Source organism: Leucoraja erinacea, chromosome 40, assembly GCF_028641065.1.
Source record: "Leucoraja erinacea ecotype New England chromosome 40, Leri_hhj_1, whole genome shotgun sequence".
Taxonomy (NCBI): Eukaryota; Metazoa; Chordata; class Chondrichthyes; order Rajiformes; family Rajidae; genus Leucoraja; species Leucoraja erinaceus.
The window spans coordinates 922,611-946,568 of record NC_073416.1 but is presented as its reverse complement, the minus strand read 5'-3'; the positions used below and the strand labels follow the sequence as shown (position 1 = coordinate 946,568).

Below are 23,958 nucleotides of genomic sequence, written 5' to 3'. Positions count from 1 at the left end.
TCCAGAGATGCTGCCCGTCCCGCTGAGTTACTCCAGCATTCTGTGTCTATCTTCGGCTTAAACCAGCATCTGCAGTTCCTTCCCACACATTCCGGCTCACCCAGATGATTTAAATGTTTCTTATATTTCAGCTGAGAGAAATATCATAAGATCGCAGGACATATGAGGCCATTCAGCTCATAGAGTCTGCTCTACCATTCAGTAATGGCTGATCTATCTTTCCCCTCTCAACTCCAATCTCCTGCCTTCTCCCCATAACCTTTGACACCGCCCTAGCTATTCAAGAATCTTTCATAGATAGACATAAAAAGCTGGAGTAACTCAGCGAGACAGGCAGCATCTCTGGATAAAAGGGGTGGGTGATGTTTCGGTCGAGAACCCTCTTCAGACTGGGAGTCAGGGGAGAGGGAGACACAGAGATAAGGAAGTGGAAGGTGTGAGAGCAAGACATCAAAGGGGATGCAGTACAAGGAAAATGGAGAAGAGATCATAGTTAACCAAGAGAAGTCGACAACGAAGTACACAGAGATAAGATTTAATCAAGGCGACAGTCAGATTAGTCGGAGAACTGGGAAGGGAGAGGGAAAGCAAGGGCTATTTGAAGTTGGAGAAGTCAATGTTCATACCGCTGGGGTGTAAGCTGCCCAAGCGAAATATGAGGTGCTGTTCCTCCATTTTGCACTGGGCCTCACTCTGACAATGGAGGAGGCCCAGGACAGAAAGGTCAGTGTGGGAATGGGAGGGGGAGTTAAAGTGTTTGGCAACCAGGAGATCAGGTAGGACTGGGTGGACTGAGCGGAGGTGTCCAGCGATCTGTGCTTGAAGCACACGCAATGACTGTTTCCATCCTGTAGGTCAAAAGTCTTATCTCTGTGTGAAGGCTTTTCTCGGCCTGTTAGGCCGCAGCGAGCAATGTTGATTGTTCCATTGCTGGTACAGATAACAATGGAACACTTTTGGCTCGAAAAGAGTGCAAGAGGAAGGAATGGCAACTAAATGAACCAATATGTTATCTGATGCCGGGATTTTTTTTTTAAACTTTTGGATTCAATTATAAACGAGGAATTGCAAAGCTGCATGGTGTTGTTTCCACAGCAAAGAAACAAAGCAATTTTATCTTTCACCAAGGCTTCGAATTAAAATGGAACAAAATGCAATTTCAGTTTTTGAATTATTGTTATAGCCAGACAACCCAAAGGTCAAGTCACTCGAGTTATATTACAGCGGAGAGGAAATGGTGATTTCATTTCTCCTTCAGATGTTATAACGAAGGGTTTCTGCACTTCCATGTCCCTCTTCTCCCCCCCCTCTCCACTCCCTCACCCTCACACACCCTCTTCCCCCCACTCACGCACACACCCCCCCTCTCCCCCACTCCCACCCTCACTCCCCCACTCCCCCACCCTCACTCCAAACACTCACTCACCCCCCCCACTCTCTCACCCCACTTTCGCCCTCCCCCACCCCTCACTCCCCCCCCACTCCCACCCTCACTCCCCCCCTCCCACCCTCACTCCCCCCCTCGCACCCTCACTCCCCCACTCCCCCACTCCCCCCTCCCTCCCTCACCCTCACTCCCACCCTCACCCCCCACTCCCACCCTCACTCCCACCCTCACTCCCACCCCTCACTCCCACCCTCACTCCCCACCCCCACCCCCACCCTCACTCTCCCCCCCTCCCCCACTCCCCACCCTCACTCCCCCACTCCCACCCTCACTCCCACCCTCACTCACACTCCCCCACTCTCACCCCCACTCTCACCCCCACTCCCGCACCTTCCCCACCCTCACTCCCCCACTCCCACCCCACTCACACCCCCACTCCTGCACCTTCCCCACCCTCACTCCCCCCCTCACTCACACTCCCCCACTCTCACCCCCACTCTCACCCCCACTCCCGCACCTTCCCCACCCTCACTCCCCCACTCCAACCCTCACTCACACACCCCCACTCTCACCCCCCACTCCCCCACCCTGCGCCGACCAGCGATCCCCGCACACCAACACTACCCTACACACACACACTGGGGACAATTTACATTTACACCGAGCCAATTAACCTACAAACCTGCACGTCCTTGGAGTGTGGGAGGAAACCGAAGATCTTGGAGAAAACCCACGCAGGTCACGGGGAGAGAACGTGCAAACTCCGCACAGACAGCACCCGTAGTCAGGATGGAACCCGGGCCTCCGGCGCCGTGAGGCAGCGACTCTACCCACTGCGCCACCGTGCCGCCCTAAGTACGGGTGTCAGGGGTTATGGGGAGAATGGAGTTAGGAGGAGATGATAGATCGGCCATGATTGAATGGGGGAGTAGACTTGATGGGCTGAATGGCCTCATTCTGCTCCTATCACTCATGAACGTATGATCCTCCAAGAAGCCATACATCGAGTGGGCGAGAAAATAAAGGATTCTTCAGCACTTTGTTTCCGCATACTTTCAGAAACGGGACACCTTAGCCTCGTCCCCTCTAGAGCAGGAGGATATAAGCAGGTCAAACGTTCTAGCCCGGTTGACATCAGTCAGTCTACAAAGTCGAGAGAACAATTCTACGAGGATGTTGCCAGGACTAGAGGGTGTGAGCTACAGGGAGAGGTTGAGCAGGCTGGGACTCTGTCCCTTGGAGCGCAGGAGGATGAGGGGTGATCTTATAGAGGTGTACAAAACCATGAGAGGAATAGATCGGGTAGATGCACAGAGTCTCTTGCCCAGAGTAGGGGAATCGAGGACCAGAGGACATGGGTTCAAGGTGAAGGGGAAAAGATTTAATAGAAATCTGAGAGGTAACTTTTCCACACTTTTCGAGGGTGGTGGGTGTATGGAACGGGGTAGTTGAGGCAGGGACTATCACAATGTTTAAGAAACAGTTAGACAGGTACATGGATAGGTACACAAAAAAGCTGGAGAAACTTAGCGGGTGCAGCAGCATCTATGGAGCAAATGAAATAGGCAACGTTTCGGGCCGAAACCCTTCTACATGGATAGGACAGGTTTGGAGGGATATGGACCAAACGCAGGCGGGTGGGACTAGTGTAGATGGGACACTGTTGGGCGGGGTGGGCAAGTTGGGCCTGTTTCCACGCTGTATCACTCTGTGTCTCTAGATTCCAACCTGTTTGGCCTCTTTCATTCATCAAACAGCTGAACAGGAGTTCAGGAACAACGTTAATCCAGAAGCTTACAGTAAGATGGACTTATAGAATGTAAATCTTACCCAGCATCAGAGCCGTTTCCACAAAGCAAAGCATCAGGAATTCCTGCTAAAGTGTAGAAATTTGCTGGAAATGAGCAGAGTTTTAATGAGAGCAAATCATAACAAATTAATTCATTTAAAAAAAAAAATCTCATATTTTATTCCACAACACAAAGAATTCCAATAAAATGTAAACACTAAAGTTCAACATGGTCACAATCACCTTTCTGCAATTGACAAAGTTAAAGGCGACATGGGGAAAACCTTTCAGTGTGGGAAGGAACTGCAGATGCCTGCTTACACCCAAGGGAGACACAAAGTGCTGGAGTAACTCATGACCTGATACAGACTAATGACCCGAGGTGAAGAGCTTCAGAAATCTAACATGGGCACAAATTGCTGGGGTAACTCAGCGGGTCAGGCAGCATCCTTGGAGAGAAGGAATGGCTGACGTTTCGGGTCGAGACCTTTCTTCAGACTGTGAGTCTGGGGAGAGGGAAGCGAGAGATGTGAAAAGGTACAGAGAAAAAAATCACAGCCTTCTCCCCATGACCCCTGACACCCTCACTAATCAAGAATCTATCTATCTCTGCCTTAAAAACATCCACTGACTTGGCCTCCACAGCCGTCTGTGGCAAAGAGTTCCACAGATTCACCACCCTCTGGCTAAAAACAAATCCTCATCTCTTTCCTAAAAGAACATCCTTTAATTCTGGGGCTGTGACCTCTAGACTCTCCCACTAGTGGAAACATCCTCTCCACATCCACTCTATCCAGGCCTTTCATTATTCTTTACGTTTCAATGAGGTTCCCCCCTCATTCTTCTAAACTCCAACGGGGACAGGCCCAGTGCCGTCAAACGCTCATCGTACGTTAGAAAGTTTGGAGGGATTTTGGAGGAAGTGCCGGCACCCATCATAAGTCGTTGAAAATCCAGCGGCAAGTGGAAGGACGCTACGACTCTTTGGGCGACTGAGGAGACGACTCACGACCGTACAGGCAACATGTCGCTGGGTGAAGCCTGTACGATCGTGAGCAGTCGCCCAAAGAGTCGTACCTTGTTCTGGTCGCCGCTGGATTTTAGACGACGTGTCGAACATTTTCGGCGACCTGCGACGGGTGCCGGCAGTCTCCGAAATAGTCGCGCAAGTGGGACGGGCCCCATTGGCGCTCAAACTGACAAATGAGGCAAATCTCAGTACGTACATTCATTCAGCGGCATCAGGCATTCTGACGGAAATTATTCAGAAGGAAATCACCGACAGTCATTTGCGATGTCAAACCATGAGAAAACATGACTCTCGTTCGAGTAAATTTAGAGACAAACGTCGTAAAATGCTTACTTTCATTCATAATATACTCGCGAAAGTCAAACAGCCTTGTTCCATTTTCATCGGTGGCATTAAAGTCCGCTGGACTGGGAGGCCAAATGACACATTTATGCCTTAAATTGCCCATGAACAACTGGAGTCCAATCAGGGCAAACACACTCAGGCAAAATACAGTCAAGATCATCACATCAGAAAGTTTCTTTACAGACTGGATTAGGGCACCAACAATGGTCTTCAAACCTGCCAACAGAATCAGAGCAATTACAGGGGAACTGTTTAACCAACGGCGAGCATTATCCCTCAAAAGCAAAAGCATTCCACAGACAATCCATGCAAAGAGCAAGCAAGGCCGTGCACATTATGCCAATGGATTCAATAAGGCTCAAACTCAAAACTACAGGAAGGTTGTTGGGAAAAACAAGACTTTTTCCAAACACGAGTTGGTGAAGACCGATCAATTTGGTTTATACTTACTTGAAGCTCGGAGTGACGTCGATAGTTCGCAGCAAGGCTAATGCAACATTTGTCCTCATTTATAGAGCAACTTTGGGAGAAAGGACCGCAGCAGACTTTTGCTTTCATTTTGTGACAAGGGGGAAAGGTTGCCGCGTCACCTGTTACTCCCGCTAGGAGATGACAAAATATGGGAGTTGCTTACGATCAAAATGGGAATCATGTCTATCCATGTTACACCTAGTCTGACAACTCAGGATTGGCCACATTGAATGGTGGTGCTGGCTCGAAGGGCCGAATGGCCTCTACTCCTGCACCTATTGTCTATTGTCAATATCCTGCACAAAAGTGGCAGAAGAGTTTTTCCACGTTGAGATTTAAGTAGCGTTACGTAGCAGAGTAGGAACGGTTGTGTAGAAACAAGGAATCTGCTGCCTTGCAGAACAAGACGCAAAAAGTGCTGGAGTAACTCAGCGGGTCAGGCAGCATCTGTGGAGAACATGGATAGGTGACGTTTCACAGAGTGCTGGAGTAACTCAGCGGGTCAGGCAGCATCTATGGAGCTAAGGAAATAGGCAACGTTTCGGGCCGAAACCCGTAAGGGTTTCGGCCCAAAACGTTGCCTATTTCCAGAAGGATTTCGGCCCGAAACGTTGCCTATTTCCTTAGCTCCATAGATGCTGCTGCACCATAACTGAGTGGGTCAGGCAGCATCTGTGGAGAACATGGATAGGTGACGTTTCACAGAGTGCTGGAGTAACTCAGCGGGTCAGTCAGGCAGCATCTGTGGAGAACGCAGATAGGTGACGTTTCACAGAGTGCTGGAGTAACTCAGTGGGTCAGGCAGCATCTATGGAGCAAAGGAAATAGGCACCGTTTCGGGCCGAAACGTTTCCTATTTCCAGAAGGATTTCGGCCCGAAACGTTGCCTATTTCCTTAGCTCCATAGATGCTGCTGCACACATAACTGAGTGGGTCAGGCAGCATCTGTGCAGAACATGGATAGGTGACAGTTTGGTTCAGGACCCTTCGTCAGATGGACGTCTGGCTAATGGTGGCGTATCCTGGAGTTAGGATGACAAAGGTAACTGAGAAGAGCTCGCTACCCCCCCCCCCCCCCCCACCTCCCCTCCCCCCCCCCCACCTCCCCTCCCCCCCCCCTACGCAATAAGGCTTCCCACCCTGAAGAAATAAGCCATCCTTAGAATATTTGATGTGGAGGTTATCCATTAGACAAAACTGGATCGAGAACGTACAAACATTCCCTTCGAGAACCATATTATACCTTCACAGCTCAGCTCAACACTCCCAAAATAACCACATAACCATATAACAATTACAGCACGGAAACAGGCCATCTCGACCCTTCTAGTCCATGCCGAACACATAATCTCCCCTAGTCCCATCTACCTGCGCTCAGACCATAACCCTCCATTCATTTCCCATCCATATAACTATCCAATTTATTTTTAAATGATAAAAACTAATCTGCCTCCACCACCTTCACTGGAAGCTCATTCCACACAGCTACCACTCTCTGAGTAAAGAAGTTCCCCCTCATATTACCCCTAAACTTCTGTCCCTTAATTCTCAAGTCATGTCCTCTTGTTTGAATCTTCCCTACTCTCAGTGGGAAAAGCTTATCCACGTCAACTCTGTCTATCCCTCTCATCATTTTAAAAACCTCTATCAAGTCCCCCCTTAACCTTCTGCGCTCCAAAGAATAAAGACCTAACTTGTTCAACCTTTCTCTGTAACTTAGTTGCTGAAACCCAGGCAACATTCTAGTAAATCTCCTCTGAACCTGTCAGGTCAATATCCCATCCCTGTGACCCGTGTGGGTTTCCTCCGGGTGCTCCGGTTTCTTCCCACATCCCAAAGACGTGCGGGCTTGTCGGCTAATCGGCCCCCAGTGTGTATAGGGAGTGGATGAGAAAGTGGGAACTGGTGTGTGAGCGAGTGATCGATGGTCAGCGTGAACCCGATGGGCCGAAGGGCCTGTTTCCACGCTGTATCTCCGAACTAAACTAAAATTAGTTTAGCACTCGAGAGATCTAAATGTGTCGAACTTAAGCTTCGCAACTGCTGAGACAAATTGCCAATCATTTCAGAGTTGGTTCTATCGCTGTTCAAATGCGTGTATTAAACGGGGAGAACATCAAAGATGTTGACCCAATCCTCAGAGTCACACATGGGTCAACTTCTCTGGACGTTTGACAGGCTTTGGCCAGGATCTGCATTGCATGTCGTATCCCTTCCATGTCAAGTATGATCGCAGTCACACAGTTAATACAGCTCTCTCTTCATAGTCAGGGTTTAGAAGAATGCAGATCAAAGAGGGAGAAATACCATCAACTATCTGTTGAACCATCAGGAGCATTTGTTGAAAGCGTGTGTGGGATAGTGTTCGTGTGCGGGGTGATCGCTGGTCGGTGCGGACTCGTTTAGTTCTGTATCTGAAGAAAGACAAACAAAACTAAACCTTAAACAGGCAGAGGAATCTGGAACAAGGACTCTTTGTGGAACTTTCTTCACACAGAGAGTGGTGAATCTCTGGAACTCTCTGCCACAGAGGGTAGTTGAGGCCAGTTCATTGGCTATATTTAAGAGGGAGTTAGATGTGGCCCTTGTGGCTAAGGGGATCAGAGGGTATGGAGAGAAGGCAGGTACGGGATACCGAGTTGGATGATCAGCCATGATCATATTGAATGGCGAATGGTGCAGGCTAGAAGGGCCGAATGGCCTACTCCTGCACCTAATTTCTATGTTTCTATGTTTTGGACGGCATCCACTATAATTTCCATTCTGCAAAAGGTATTTCCTACGAATGGAAACTGGATGCTCATTTTGATTTAAGCAACAACACAAAAGAATGTTCTTGGTAGCAAAATGAAAGAATCAAGTCTCTCCAGCATTCATACTGACAGATTGAGTTCACCTTATCCAGTTGGCCAGGACAGGTTGTGTATACGCAATTGAAGGCATCTTTGAAAGTTTTGATCTGGGAAGGGCCTGTCCCACTTGCGCGAGTTTTTTCCGCGACTGCCGGCAGCCGTCATTAGTCTCAGCAGGTGGCCGGAAGTTTTCGACGTGTGGAAAATCCAGCGGTGACCAGAAAGAGGTGCGACTCTTTGGGCGACTACTCACGACCATACAGGCATCACCCCGCGACTAGTCGCGGGGTGACGCCTGTATGGCCGTGAGAAGTCGCCGAGAAAGATCGCGCAAGTGGGACAGGCCGTGACACTATCACCCAATAACGTATTGTATTCTTTACACTCGTCAACTAAATCACGCGTCAGGGGACATAATCGGAAGCAGAAGCAACGACAAAACATTCATAAACTGTTCCATGAATCTGTCTCCCTCCGCCACAGACCACTGTAGTATAGTCAGTCGGATAGCGCCAATTCGACAGTCCCGGGAGCTGGTGTTAAAGAACGCAAATTGCAATAATCGAGGCCGTCGTGAGACAATGATTTTATAATTTGAGCTCGAATTGATTATCGATTCAGCTGAGATGTGAATGAAGAGATGACGACCTCAAGAATATGTCGGGAACAATTGAACCAGCAAGAGATCCCCGAGCCAATCTCTCCACATACCATAGAAACATAGAAAATAGGTGGAGTAGAGGCCATTCGGCCCTTCGAGCCTGCACCATTCGCCATTCAATATGATCATGGCTGATCATCCAACTCAGTATCCCGTACCTGCCTTCTCTCCATACCCCCTGATCCCTTTAGCCGCAAGGGCCACATCTAACTCCCTCTTAAATATAGCCAATGAACTGTGTGGCCTCAACTACCTTCTGCGGCAGAGAATTCCAGCGATTCACCACTCTCCGTGTGAAAAATGTTTTCCTCATCTCGGTTCTAAAAGATTTCCCCCTTATCCTTAAACTGTGTGTGTGGCCCCTAGTTCTGGACTTCCCCAACATCGGGAACAATCTTCCTGCATCTAGCCTGGATTATTTATGTCTTCCTTAGTGAAAACAGAACCAAAGTAGTTATTCAATTGGTCTGCCATGTCCTTGTTCCCCATGATCAATTCACCTGTCTCTTATCCTTAAACTGTGTGTGTGTGTGTGTGGCCCCTTGTTCTGGACTTCCCCAACATCGGGAACAATCTTCCTGCATCTAGCCTGTCCAACCCCTTAAGGATTTTGTAAGTTTCTATAAGATCCCCCCCCCCCTCAATCTTCTAAATTCTAGCGAGTACAAACCGAGTCTATCCAGTCTTTCTTCATATGAAAGTCCTGACATCCCAGGAATCAGTCTGGTGAACCTTCTCTGTACTCCCTCTATGGCAAGAATGTCTTTCCTCAGATTAGGAGACCAAAACTGTACGCAATACTCCAGGTGTGGTCTCACCAAGACCCTGTACAACTGCAGTAGAACCTCCCTGCTCCTAGACTCAAATCCTTTTGCTATGAATACCGCAGTGATACAACGTGCACATGCTGGTTTCAACCAAGATAGACACAGAATGCTGGAGTCACTCAGCGGGACGGGCAGCATCTCTGGAGGGAAGGGAATGGGTGGATGTTTCGGGTCGAGACCCTTCTTCAGACGAGTCAAGGGAGAAAAAAAAAAAACCTTTGACGATACGGTTATCGCAGGAGGAGTTGGCCTGCCAACAGTCAGAACCCCAAACCAGCCCGAAGAAGGGTCTCGACCCGAAACGTCACCCATTCCTACTCTCCAAAGACGCTGCCTGTCCCACTGAGTTACTCCAGATTTTTGTGTCTAATCTCAGGCGCAATACAGGCTCGCATCTATACGATAACTACAATATCGTACCTTGCACTAAAAGTTATTTCCTTATCATGTATCTGTACACTGGGGACGACTCGATTGTAATCGTGTATTGTCTTTCCGCTGACTGGTTGGCACGCAACAAAAAGCTTTTCACTGTACCTAAGTTTGCATGTTCTCCCCGTGACCTGCGTGGGTTTTCTCCGGGCGCTCCGGTTTCCTCCCACACTCCAAAGACGTGCAGGTTTGTAGGGCAAGTGGCTTGGGTGCAAATGTAAATTGTCCCCAGTGTGTGCAGGATAGTCTAATTTGTGTTTAATGTCACTCTGACAATGGAGGAGGCCCAGGACAGAAAGGTCAGTGTCCTGGGCCTCCTCCATTGCCAGAGTGAGGCTAAACGCAAATTGGAGGAACAGCATCTCATATTTCGCTTGAGCAGCTTACACCCCAGTGGCATGAATATTGATTTCTCCCACTTCAAGTAGCCCCTGCATTCCCTCTCTCTCCATCCCTCCCCCACCCAAGTCACACCAGCTTCTCGTTCACACCTAGCAATGGCCTATTTCCTTTATCATTGTTACTTTATTGCATATCTTTCATCCATTAGTTCTATATCTCTCCACATCACCGTCTCTATCTCTCATTTCCCTCTCCCCTGACTCTCAGTCTGAAGAAGGGTCTCGACCCGAAACATCACCCATTCCCTTCTCTCTAGAGACGCTGCCTGTCCCGCTGAGTTACTCCAGCTTTTTGTGTCTATCTTTGGTTTAAACCAGCATCTGTAGTTCCTTCCTACACAATATTGGGGGAGGGCTGGGAGTAAGCAATTTAGGACTGGAATAAGGAACAATTTTACTCAATAGATGGTGGGTGTGAAGATTTGGAGACCTTTGGAGATTTGGTGCTTTGGCATTTTGGCATTTTGCTGGTTCAATTGTCAACAATTTCATAAAGATTTTAACGGCAGTCCATTTTGTGATGTTTTTAAAATTACACACACAAATATTTGCTCTCGATGGAAAAACAAAAACACTAACGTACCACTGTGGCAGAGGTAGAATCGAACAGATCATGGTGCAAACAACCCTTGTAGCATTACTTAAGGAAGCAAATGGATGACTTCACGGAGAAAATACAAGCAAGTTACATTTGTAGCTCATGCATCTCTTAAACGCCAAGGCTGAATAGAGAATGATATATTTTTTTTTAATAAATCAACTCTCATGGAAATGTTGATCGATATTGCTCAAAAGGAAAAAGCAAAATCAAAGCAATTTCAAGCCATTGAATAGAAAATTGAGTGTGGAATCTTTAATATGTTTGATATATCTGCCATGCTGTCAATTTATGAGATGGGTATGAATGGAAGCTGTTTATCCTTGGGGATCATTATTAATAATTCTAATGATGATGTGACAGACCCAAGATGGGTGCTTGGCTGGGACGATGGCTCATGAGATGGTTTATACCAGCGTGGATTCCATTGCAATTCTAAACAAGGGCATTTGAAGGAGGTGCAGTGGGTGGAGTTGCTGCCTTACAGCGCCAGAGACCCGGGTTCGATCCTGACTGCGGGTGCTGTCTGTGCGGAGTTTGTGCGTTCTCCCCGGGCGCTCCGGTTTCCTCCCGCACTCCAAAGACGTACAGGTTTGTAGGCTAATTGGCTTTGGTAAAATTGTAAATTGTCACTAGTGTGTGTGTGTGTGTGTGTGTGTGCGTGTGTGTGTGTGTGTGAGTGTGTGTGTGTGTGTGTGTGGGAGTGTGTGTGTGTGTGTGTGTGTGTGTGTGTGTGTGTGTGGGTGTGTGTGTGTGTGTGTGTGTGTGTGGCAGTGTGTGTGTGTGTGTGTGTGTGTGTGTGTGTGTGTGTGTGTGTGGGTGTGTGTGTGTGTGTGTGTGTGTGGGTGTGTGTGTGTGTGTGTGGGTTTGTGTGTGTGTGTGTGTGTGTGTGTGTGGGAGGGTGTGTGTGTGTGTGTGTGTGGGGCTGTGTGTGTGTGTGTGTGTGTGTGTGTGTGTGTGTGTGGTGCAGTGTGTGTGTGTGTGGTGTATGTGTGTGTGTGTGTGTGTGTGTGTGTGTGTGTGTGTGTGTGTGTGGGGGGTGTGTGTGTGTGTGTGTGGTATGTGTGTGTGTGTGTGTGTGGGGCAGTGTGTGTGTGTGTGTGTGTGTGTGTGTGTGTGTGTGTGTGTGTGTGTGTGTGTGTGTGTGTGTGTGTGTGTGTGTGTGTGTGTGTGTGTGTGTGTGTGTGTGTGTGTGTGTGTGGGGCAGTGTTAGTGTGTGGGGATCGCTGGTCGGCGTGGATTCAGTGGCCTGTTCCCACGCTGTATCTCTAAACTAAACCAGGCAAAACATCCCACCTCTAGATGAAGGCATTTTTAAGTTTAATGTTTGCGTACAGTTTTGGTGTCCAAATCTGAGGAAGGACATTATTGCCATAGAGGGAGTGCAGAGACGGTTCACCAGACTGATTCCTGGGATGTCAGGACTTTCTTATGAAGAAAGACTGGATAGACTTGGTTTGTACTCTCTAGAATTTAGAAGATTGTGAGGGGATCTTATAGAAACTTACAAAATTCTTAAGGGGTTGGACAGGCTAGATGCAGGAAGATTGTTCCCGATGTTAGGGAAGTCCAGGACAAGGGGTCACAGCTTAAGGATAAAGGGGAAATCCTTTAAAACCGAGATGAGAAGAACTTTTTTCACACAAAGAGTGGTGAATCTCTGGAACTCTCTGCCACAGAGGGTAGTCGAGGCCAGTTCATTGGCTATATTTAAGAGGGAGTTAGATGTGGCCCTTGTGGCTAAGGGGATCAGGGGGTATGGAGAGAAGGCAGGTACGGGATACTGAGTTGGATGATCAGCCATGATCATATTGAATGGCGGTGCAGGCTCGAAGGGCCGAATGGCCTACTCCTGCACCTAATTTCTAAGTTCTATGTGTGGAAAGATAACCATGGTAACTCCAACGCCACTGTGACGATTGGGACTTTGTTTACAGAAGTACGCAGCCTAGAACGAGACATCCTCGGGCACTACCCTTAACCCTGTCTCCCACTCATTCTTTCTCCCACTCATTCAAAAAACTTGCTGTTGAATTAACAAATGGGGAAGAAACCAAAGACCCCAGGACACTGGAAAGAAGTGACAACTACAAATATTTATGTTAGTGTTTGAAAAAAAAATGTTGCTTAGACCTTAGATTTACTAGGATGTTGCCAGGACTAGAGGGTGTGAGCTATAGAGAGAGGTTGAGCAGGCTGGGCCTCTATTCCTTGGAGCGCAGGAGGATGAGGGGTGGTCTTATAGAGGTGTACAAGATCATAAGGGGAATAGATCGGGTAGATGCACAGAGTCTCTTGCCCAGAGTAGGGGAATCGAGGACCAGAGGACATGGGTTTAAGGTGAAGGGGAAAAGGAACTTTTTCCACACAGAGGGTGGTGGGTGTATGGAACAAGCTGCCAGAGGAGGTAGTTGAGGCTGGGACTATCCCAGTGTTTAAGAAACAGTTAGACAGGTACATGGATAGGACAGGTTTGGAGGGATATGGACCAGGTGGGACTAGTGTAGCTGGGACATTGTTGGCCAGTGTGGACAAGTTGGGCCAAAGGGCCTGTTCTGTACTGTTCTATGCTCGATGTGGAAAGGCTGGGACGTGGGTGCAGCATTTACCAGACTTAGCTCAAAGTACCGAAGCCACAAATACATGTTTCCACAAGCTTATTTTCAGATCAATGTTCTTAAAACCTTTGATTCTTCCCAATATTAACCAAGCAGCAGGATACTTACTTTAGGAAAACCAACCGGTAAAAATCAGAACATTTTCACAAGTGCCGCAAAGCAAGTGAGTCGATGAGTTGATCATGCAACAGGTGCGTCAAAAAGATGTGGGTGTACCAATGACAGGGTGGGGGGAAAGTCAGCCTTTGTGTTTAAACTTCTGCTCACCTGGGATGACCGAGATAGTTTTCAAAGCTCGGAGAACTCTGAATGTTCTCAACGCTGAGACATTTCCAAGGTCCACAAACTCTGTCACATATCTGCAATGAGGGAGGTCACACACAAACACAATGACAAGACACAAAACAACTGGAGGTACACATGGGCCTATGCAACACCTAACACCGAGCGTGGACTTCTTACCTGGAATTACAGAAATAGTTTTCAAAGCTCTCAATACCCTGAAAGTGCGGAGAGCTGAAACATTGCCTAGGTTTACAAATTCTGTTACATACCTGCAGAATTAAATCACAGTTATTTGTAGTTATCTTTTAACCCTTTGAGTACCTTGGCAACAAATCGCACCAGTCAGAGAGCAACGTTTATCTTAAACAAATAACAACAGTAATTTGGTTTTCCTTATATGCCATGACAGCCACATTTTGTTCCTGGTTCGGTGCAGTCAAGGGAATATGGGGGAGAAGGCAGGAACGGGGTACTGATTGTGGACGATCAGCCGTGATCACATTGAATGCCGGTGCTGGCTCGAAGGGCCGAATGGCCTCAACTCTTTTCACACAGAGAGTGGTGAATCTCTGGAACTCTCTGCCACAGAGGGTAGTTGAGGCCACACAGTTCATTGGCTATATTTAAGAGGGAGTTAGATGTGGCCCTTGTGGCCAAGGGGATCAGGGGGTATGGAGAGAAGGCAGGTACGGGATACTGAGTTGGATGATCAGCCATGATCATATTGAATGGTGGTGCAGGCTCGAAGGGCCGAATGGCCTACTCCTGCACCTAATTTCTATGTTTCTATGTTTCTAACTCCTGGACCTAAAGTAATGGTGTTCAGTTTAATTTGGAGACACAGCACGGAAACAGGCCCATCGGCCCATCGAATCCATGCCGGCCAACAATCCCTGCGCATTATGTCCTCGCTACAGTACTCGCTAGAATTTAGAAGATCGAGGGGGGGAATATTATAGAAACGTACAAAATTCTTAAGGGGTTGGACAGGCTAGATGCGGGAAGATTGTTCCCGATGTTGGGGAAGTCCAGGACAAGGGGTCACACACACAGTTTAAGGATAAAGGGGGAAATCTTTTAGGACCGAGATGAGAAAAACATTTTTTTTTCGCCCACAGAGAGTGGTGAATCTGTGGAATTCTCTGCCACAGAAGGTAGTTGAGGCCACACAGTTCATTGGCTATATTTAAGAGGGAGTTAGATGTGGCCCTTGTGGCTAAAGGGATCAGGGGGTATGGAGAGAAGGCAGGGATGGGATACTGAGTTGGATGATCAGCCATGATCATATTGAATGGCGAATGGTGCAGGCTCGAAGGGCCGAATGGCCTCTACTCCTGCACCGATATTTAATCTATAATGAATCAAGAAACAGCCATTTCCCCCTAAATGCTGCATCATTCGACATCTAAAGATCTCTAAATATTCTAAATTTGCGGCCACCCGCCATTTAATTGGCCCAATTGCTATACTTAATTCATGAAACAATAAATATGCAAGCCTATAGGTAGGGGAGAAATTAATTACAACACAATCAGACACCGCAGAATATTCTTACTAGAAATAGTATTTAGCGGGAAGCTTTCCTTCCATTTTCTTCCTTACTCAGTCGACGCGGAGTGCTACAACGTATCTTTGTTAAGGCGGCGCATGTTAGTAAAAGGCGGACAAAAATGCTGGAGAAACTCAGCGGGTGTTTAATCTTATAAATCAGAGCATTGAGTATAGAAGTTGGGATGTAATGTTAAAATTGTACAAGGCATTGGTGAGGCCAATTCTGGAGTATGGTGTACAATTTTGGTCGCCTAATTATAGGAAGGATGTCAACAAAATAGAGAGAGTACAGAGGAGATTTACTAGAATGTTGCCTGGGTTTCTGCAACTAAGTTACAGAGAAAGGTTGAACAAGTTAGGGCTTTATTCTTTGGAGCGCAGAAGGTTAAGGGGGGACTTGATAGAGGTTTTTTAAATGATGAGAGGGATAGACAGAGTTGACGTGGAAAAGCTTTTCCCACAGAGAGTAGGGAAGATTCAAACAAGGGGACATGACATGAGAATTAAGGGACTGAAGTTTAGGGGTAACATGAGGGGGAACTTCTTTACTCAGGGAGTGGTGGCTGTGTGGAATGAGCTTCCAGTGAAGGTGGTGGAGGCAGGTTCGTTTTTATCATTTAAAAATAAATTGGATAGTTATATGGACGGGAAGGGAATGGAGGGTTATGGTCTGAGCGCAGGTATATGGGACTAGGGGAGATTATGTGTTCGGCACGGACTAGAAGGGTCGAGATGGCCTGTTTCCGTGCTGTAATTGTTATATGGTTATATGGTTATATGGGTGAGGCAGCATCTATGGAGCAAAGGAAACTCAGCGGGTGAGGCAGCATCTATGGAGTTAAGGAAATAGGCAACGTTTCCAGAAGGATTTCGTCCCGAAACGTCGCCTATTCCTTCGCTCCATAGACGCTGCCTCACCCGCTGAGTCTCTCCAGCATTTTTGTCCACCTTTGATTTTCCCAGCATCTGCAGTTCTTTCTTGAACATGCGTGTAACATGTTTGTTATGTACTATCCATCACAAATTTCAGTCCTTCAAATAGTCGTTTGGTATGGACTGGTGCCTGGGTCCATTTTAACCAGCTGCCTAAGCTCCAAAGACATTGGGGATTCAACACCAGACAAAGTTAACGCTGCAAGATCAAATTTTATTTTCGTTTCCTGACGAGCTATGAGCTCGACTAACTCTCCAGGGAAAGTTCCCTCCTCGCCTGCTCCATTCTTCCTGCCACAATGCTGGAGAACTACATTCGATCCTGGCCTCGGGTGCCGTCTGTGCGGAGTTTGCACCTTTCTCCCCGTGACCTGAGTTTTCTCCGGGTGCTCCGGTTTCCTCCCACACTCCAAAGACGTGCAGGTTTGTAGGCTAGCTGGCTTGGTATAAGTGTAAATTGTCCCTAGTGTGTGTGTGTAGGATAGTGTTAGTGTGCGGGGATCGCTGGTCGGTGCGGACTCGGTGGGCTGAAGGGCCTGTTTCTACGCTGTATATCCAAACTAAACATACTGTACATGTTTGTAGGTTAATGGGCTTAGGTGAAAATTATTTTCGTGCTGTATCTCCGAACTAAACTAAACTTGTCCCATCCCGGTCATTCCTTCTTCTCCCCGCTCCCGTCCGGCAGAAGGTACAGAAGCTTGAAAGCCCGCAACCACCAGACTCAGGAACAGCTTCTTCCCCTCTGTTATCAGGCTTCTGAACGGTCCTTCCACAAGCTAGTGTACTGTCCGATTCACCTCTACCCCATTGTGGACATTGGACTTTGTCTGTGGAACTGATGTGCTACAATGCTGAGAACTATATCCTGCACTAACTAATGTGCTTGAGTTTGACTTGATTGTATTTATGCCTAGTGTGCTCTACCTGCTTGGATCGCATGCGTAGCAACGTTTTACACTGTACCTCGACACACGAGACAAGTTTCAACCCAAAACCTTTCAGCTTGCAAGGATCTCCAGCCCAAAGATTGGTGATCTTAGCAAGGATAACATTGGCTAGAAATAGTATTTAGCGGGAAGCTTTACTTCCATTTTCTTCCTTACTCAGTCGACGCGGAGCGCTACAAAGTATCTTTGTTAAGGCGGTGCATGTTAGTAAAAGGTGGACAAAAATGCTGGAGAAACTCAGCGGGTGAGGCAGCATCTATGGAGCAAAGGAAACTCAGCGGGTGAGGCAGCATCTATGGAGCTAAGGAAATAGGCAAAGTTTCGGGCCGAAACCCGTAAGGGTTTCGGCCCGAAACGTTGCCTATTTCCAGAAGGATTTCGGCCCGAAACGTCGCCTATTTCCAGAAGGATTTCGGCCCGAAACGTCGCCTATTTCCAGAAGGATTTCGGCCCGAAACGTCGCCTATTTCCAGAAGGATTTCGGCCCAAAACGTCGCCTATTTCCAGAAGGATTTCGGCCCGAAACGTTGCCTATTTCCAGAAGGATTTCGGCCCAAAACGTCGCCTATTTCCAGAAGGATTTCGGCCCGAAACGTCGCCTATTCCTTTAAACTGCCTGTGTTCAGGTGAAGGCCACAGCTGGCCCCTGAAGCCCTGAACCAGCTCTCGCCAGGGAGTGATGGACCGAGGACTACTCTGCCCAACCCGGGCGGGTGGGAGCAGTGTAGCTGGGACATGTTGGCCGGTGTGGGCAAGTTGGGCTGAAGGTCCTGTTTCCACACTGTATCACTCTGTGAGGCTCTCTGCCACTGCGACTCTCTCTGCCACTGCGATGCTCTGTGCCACGCTCTCTGCAACTCTCTCTCTGCCACTGCGACTCTCTAACACAACTCTCTGGGACTCTCTCTGACATTGGTCACATCATCCATTTTAGCAGTGATACAGCACGTCTCAAGTGACGTTATACATTCAGTATTAATTCAACCCAATGTCTGCAGTCACAGTGATCTTCTTGCAAACTGGACCTGTTTAGAAGGAGTGTTTGACGGCACTGGGCCTGTACACGCTGGAGTTTAGAAGGATGAGTGGGGACCTCATTGAAACGTACTGAATAGCGAAACGCCTGGATAGAGTGGATGTGGAGAGGATGTTTCCACTACTGGGAGAGTCTAGGACCAGAGGCCACGCATCTTTAAAAAGGAGATGGGGAGGAATTTCTTTAGCCAGAGGGTGGTGAATCTGTGGAATTCTCTGCTACAGACGGCTGTGGAGGCCACAAGTCAGTGGATATTTCTAAGGCGGAGATAGATAGATTCTTGATTGGTACGGGTGTCGGGGGGTTATGGGGAGAAGGCAGGAAAATGGGGTTGAGAGGGAGAGTTAGATCAGCCATGATTGGACGACAGAGTAGACTTGATGGGCCGAATGGCCTAGCTCTGCTCCTGTAACTACCGAATTGCTTGCAAAGGCAAATTTAAATTTCCACAACTCTGTTTGTGATTCGTAAGGGCCTCCCCCTTGTTTTAAGCCCCTTTGGCGAGATGCTTGTATACATCAAAGCCACAGGAACAGAAAAGGACGGCACTTGTTCGAACACCAGGTATTGACAGGCATTCAGTTAATCAAGGGTTAATCACTTGGATGTCCTGCGATTTCGCAGTGAAGTGTAACCAGGACAAGTCTGATGCAGAAACGTGTGACCAATGCAAATTAGATGCTGTTACTTAAGCTGTGTGCATCCATTCCACACAAGTCATGCTTCCCTTTTACAAAGCAAAGAGTCATTCTCGTTGCCAAAGAATAAGTTCAAAATCCTGCATGGTGCAATACTCCAGGTCAGCACTCAAAGGGTTAACACTTGTGATTATTCCTTTTTGCTAAGAACAGTGCTGACATTATCTCCACCACATCAGATGTTCGAATAAGACATGTTAATAATTCATATTCGGGCTTAAAGGTGTTTAGCAACTGAAATTATCGGAGATACAGGCTGATGAATTTTCCCCGCCAGATATTTTCAACAGAATTAAACGGAGTTATCAACGAGGCCACAGATCCCAGCATCTGCAGTCTCTTCCGCCTCCGCAGTTATCAATAGATTGGTGGCAACAAATGAACGCAATGTCAACTCTCAGCAATGAAGCACACTCCAGCTCAGCAATAAAAACCACACTCAAAACGGAAGACACAAAAAAGCTGGAGTGACTCAGCGGGTCAGGCAATGTCTTTGGGGGAAAGGAATGGGTGACGTTTAGTGTCGAGAGCCTCCCTCAGACTGAGAGTCGGGGGGGAGAGGGAGACGCTATAGAAGGTGCACGGCACAAACGGATGAAAGATACGCAACGATGATCAAGGAAAGGTAGAGCCCACAATGGTCCATTGTTGGCTGTGGGGTAGGTGAGAACGAGTTGCACCGAGAGCGAAACTCAACAGGATGACATTGAAACTAGCATGATGACTAGGGTGGGGGAGGGACGGAAAGGGAGGGTATGCAAGGATTACTTGAAGTTAGAAAAATCAACGTTCATATGGCTGGGCAAATAATATTCAGATTGATGAGTAACATCATCACCTGTATCACCATAACTGTGCAGTTTGCTAGACATCTTTCCTTATTTTTTATTAAATATTATAACCTTTACGCCTCCATGAGCTTTTCCAAGTTCAGTTTAGTTCAACAGAAATCCTGTCGGGCAAAATTAGATCCATATAACAGAGCTAACGTCAGTACTAGCTTTAGTCAGGCATGGCAGCTTCAAGGATCATAACTGCCAATCTCGGCAAATATTAACAAACAGCACACATCATTATCTGCAGCCCTCAAATTTGGAGGGATGGGACAGTTGGCTTATTGTAAATTAAGGCTGACGAACATAGTTAAAAGTTAAGATGCGTATGTTAACATTTATGTCAGATAGTGACTTAAAATAACCCACTGATGAGATCTTACTTACGCCATCATTATTACACTGAAATCCAACCAATTCCATGGGTCTCGAAGAAAGGTAAAGCTATCTATGCAGAATCCCCTGGCAATCATTTTTACAAGAGATTCAAAGGTGTAAATGCCGGTAAATGTGTATCTGTGGAGGAGAAAACACACTGACATCAATTCCCAGATGACGGTGACACGTTCAAGGATCGAAAAGAGACAGGTTTATTTTTCACACAGTGGAAGCAAAATCTTATGCAACATCTATAACTCCAGACATTTAATTTCTAGACACTCACCTGCAAATGATCTTTTCTGATTAGTTTTACAATGCTCCCAAATAGTCAACATGATAAAATTCAGTTATAACAATCAAATAGTGAAAGGCCTGGATAGAGTGGATGTGGAGAGGATGTTTCCACTAGTGGGAGAGTCTAGGACCAGAGGGCACAGACTCAGGATTAAAGGACGTTTCTTCGGAATGGAGGAATTTCCTTCGAGGGCAGTGAATCTGTGGAATTCATTGCCACAGGCGGCTGTGGGGGCCAAGTCAATGGGTATTTTTAAGGCAGAGATAGATAGATTCTTGATTAGTACGGGTGTCGGAGTTTATGGGGAGAAGGCAGGAGAATGGGGTTGAGAGGGAGAGATAGATCAGCCGTGATTGAATGGTGGAGTGGAGTAGACTCGATGGGTCGAATGGCCTCATTTTGCTCCAATATGAAACGTGGCAGGTTGTTTAACTATCATGACGCAAATTTTAAACTTCAAGATGCTATTAAAATACTTTTAAAGTCTGCAAGTTGCTGCAACCTATTCTTTGGCGATTTTAATGTTGCTTTCATTAAAGTCTTTGGCGATGGGGTGAAATTGATATTTTTTCATTTTTAAATCACTGAGGGGGATGAATGAAAATTCCAACGTTATCTACTTGTCACCGAAGTTCATGGTCTTTACTGCACTGAACTGTTATAGCTGCAAAAAAAGTGGATCTGCTTCCAAGGAGAACTTAACTTATTTTTGCATTAATTTCTTTTGGACTTTTAGACAGTGCGGAAAGAGGCCCTTCGGCCATCGAGTCTGTGCCGACCAGCGATCACCCCGAACACTAACACCATCCTGCCCACAATAGGGACAATTTTACAATCCTTGCCAAAGCCAATTAGCCTACAAATCTCTTTAAGAAGGAACTGCAGATGCTGGAAAATCGAAGGTACACAAAAATGCTGGAGCAACTCAGCGGGTGAGGCAGCATCTATGGAGCGAAGGAAATAGGCAACGTTTCGGGTCTGAAGACCCGAAACGTTGCCTATTTCCTTCGCTCCATAGATGCTGCCTCACCCGCTGAGTTTCTCCAGCATTTTTGTCCCGCCTACAAATCTGTGCGTTTTTGGAATGTGGGATGTAACCGGAGCACCCCGGAGCAAACCCCAAGCCGATGACAGGGGGAACGTGCAAACTCCGTACAGACAGCACCCGCAGTCTGCACCTCTGCTGCTGCGCCACCGTGCCACCCTTTTATTAACCGACAGGTTGAAGGGACAACGGCCAGAAGAGGGCGTCACGGGTAGAGTTGGCGCCTCACAGCGCCAGAGACCCGGGTTCCATCCCGACCACGGGTGCTGTCTGTACGGAGTTTGCACGTTCTCCCCGTGACCTGCGTGGGTTTTCCTCCCACACTCCAAAGGCGTGCGGGTGTGTAGGTGTAAGCCCTCTCTAAATTACCCCTAGTGTGTAAGGGGTAAATGCGAAAATGGGATAATCTTAGCGGGACAGTCTTCGAATAAAGGGGAGGTCATTTAAGACTGAGGTGGGAAAAAACTTTTTCACCCAGAGAGTTGTGTGAATTTGTGGAATTCCCTGCCACAGAGGGCAGTGGAGGCCAAGTCACTGGATGGATTTGAGAGAGAGTTAGATAGAGCTCTAGGGGCTAGTGGAATCAAGGGATATGGGGAGAAGGCAGGCACGGGTTATTGATTGGGGCCGATCAGCCATGATCATAATGAATGGCGGTGCAGGCTCGAAGGGCCGAATGGCCTCCTCCTGCACCTATTTTCTATGTTCTATGTTCTCCCCGTGACCTGCGTGGGTTTTCTCCAGGGGCTCTGGTTTCCTCCCAAACTCCAAAGACGTGCAGGTTTGTGGGTTAATTGGGTTTGGTAAAAAAGTTGTAAATTGTCTCTAGTGTGTGTAGGGTGGTGCTAGCGTGTGAGGGGGGGGGGTCGCTGGTAGGCGCGGACTCGGTGGGCCGAAGGGCCTGTTTCTGCGCTGAGTGTCTAAACTAAACTAAATCCATCCATATCCCGACAAATGATAAAAACCGCATCACTCTGATTTCTACAACATCAGAAGTCTCTCGCCACGACATTGCACACGCTACCCTCACCAACCACAAGAATGGTTACACTCGAAAACCCAGTTCAATAGTAATGCTTCAATCTAGCTCCTAGATTCTATTAAGAATAATAACTTCCTGACACACAAAATCAAAGATTGAAGCTCAAAGTGCCTCATTCATTTCTCAAGATGGATAGACGTGGGGTTCCCCCGCCTCATTTTATGCCGTTAATTCAAGTTCCTCACTACCAGATATTTTTTAATGTGTTGCACCACTTCGTTTAAACACTGATGTTCCCCACTGCAGATTACAGAGTTTAGTTTATTGTCACGTGTACCGAGGTACAGTGAAAAGCCTTTGTTGCGTGGTATCGCTATGTCGAGGGAGTCCAGAACCAGGGGCCACACACACAGTTTAAGAATAAGGGGTCGGCCATTTTCGGACTGAGATGGGGAAAAACTTTTTCAACCAGAGTGTTGTGAATCTTTACTCAGAGAGTGGTAGATGTGTGGAATGAGCTTCCAGTGAAGGTGGTGGAGGCAGGTTCGTTTTTATCATTTTAAAATAAATTGGATAGTTATATGGACGGGAAGGGAATGGAGGGTTATGGTCTGAGCGCAGGTAGATGGGACTAGGGGAGATTATGTGTTCGGCACGGACTAGAAGGGTCGATATGGCCTGTTTCCGTGCTGTAATTGTTATATGTTATATGGTTAATCTGTGGAATTCTCTGCCACAGAAGGCAGTGGAGGCAGATTCACTGGATGTTTTCAAGAGAGAGTTGGATATAGCTCTTAGGGATAACGGAATCAAGGGATATGGGGGGAAAGCAGGTACGGGGTACTGATTCTGGATGATCAGCCATGATCATATTGAATGGCGGTGCTGACTCGAAGGGCCGAATGGCCTCCTCCTGCACCTATTGTCTATGTTTCTAGGTTTCTATCCGGTCAGTGGAAAGACAATACATGATGACAATCAAGCTGCACGGATGCACAGATCTACTGACGAAGTAGATAATCCAACAGGATTAAAATTGTGCATTGTTTTTAATGCAATGCAGAACCTGAAGACTCTGTTGTGATGCAACACTACACCTCACGCTGCCTCGGCAAGGCCAGCAGCATCAACAAGGACCAGTCTCACCCTCCGGTCACTCCCTCTTCTCCCATCCCCCATCGGGCAAGAGGTACAGAAGTGTGAAAACAAACGCACACACACCTCCAGATTCAGGGACAGTTTCTTCCTGGCTGTTATCAGGCAACTGAACCATCCTACCACAACCAGAGAGCGGTCCTGAACTATTATCTACCTCATTGGTGACCCTCGGACTATCCTTGATCGGACTTTACTGGCTTTACCTTGCACTAAACGTTATTCCCTTATCATGTATCTATACACTGTAAATGGATCGATTGCCTTTCCGTTGACTGGTTAGCCCGCAACAAAAGCTTTTCACTGTACCTCGGTACACGTGACAATAAACTAAACTGAACTACGTTTTCTTACGTGGAAAATAGAATTCACTCTTAACCCCCAAAGCCCTTTGGCATCAAAT

The 23,958-nt window shown here is 47.3% G+C and overlaps 1 protein-coding gene across 5 annotated transcripts in view; it reads right to left on the bottom strand.

Annotated features, from left to right (window-relative positions):
- The window catches only part of LOC129714660 (sodium channel protein type 8 subunit alpha-like), a 138,372-nt gene that overhangs the window by 62,661 nt on the left and 51,753 nt on the right, over nucleotides 1-23,958 (bottom strand). For all 5 annotated transcript variants that reach the window (XM_055664393.1, XM_055664388.1, XM_055664390.1 and 2 more), the window contains 4 exons: nucleotides 20,085-20,213; nucleotides 13,679-13,770; nucleotides 4,540-4,767; nucleotides 3,218-3,281 (listed from right to left, as the gene is read on the bottom strand). In XM_055664393.1, the coding sequence (XP_055520368.1) occupies nucleotides 3,218-3,281; nucleotides 4,540-4,767; nucleotides 13,679-13,770; nucleotides 20,085-20,213 (513 nt within the window). The remainder of the gene's footprint in view (nucleotides 1-3,217; nucleotides 3,282-4,539; nucleotides 4,768-13,678; nucleotides 13,771-20,084; nucleotides 20,214-23,958) is intronic.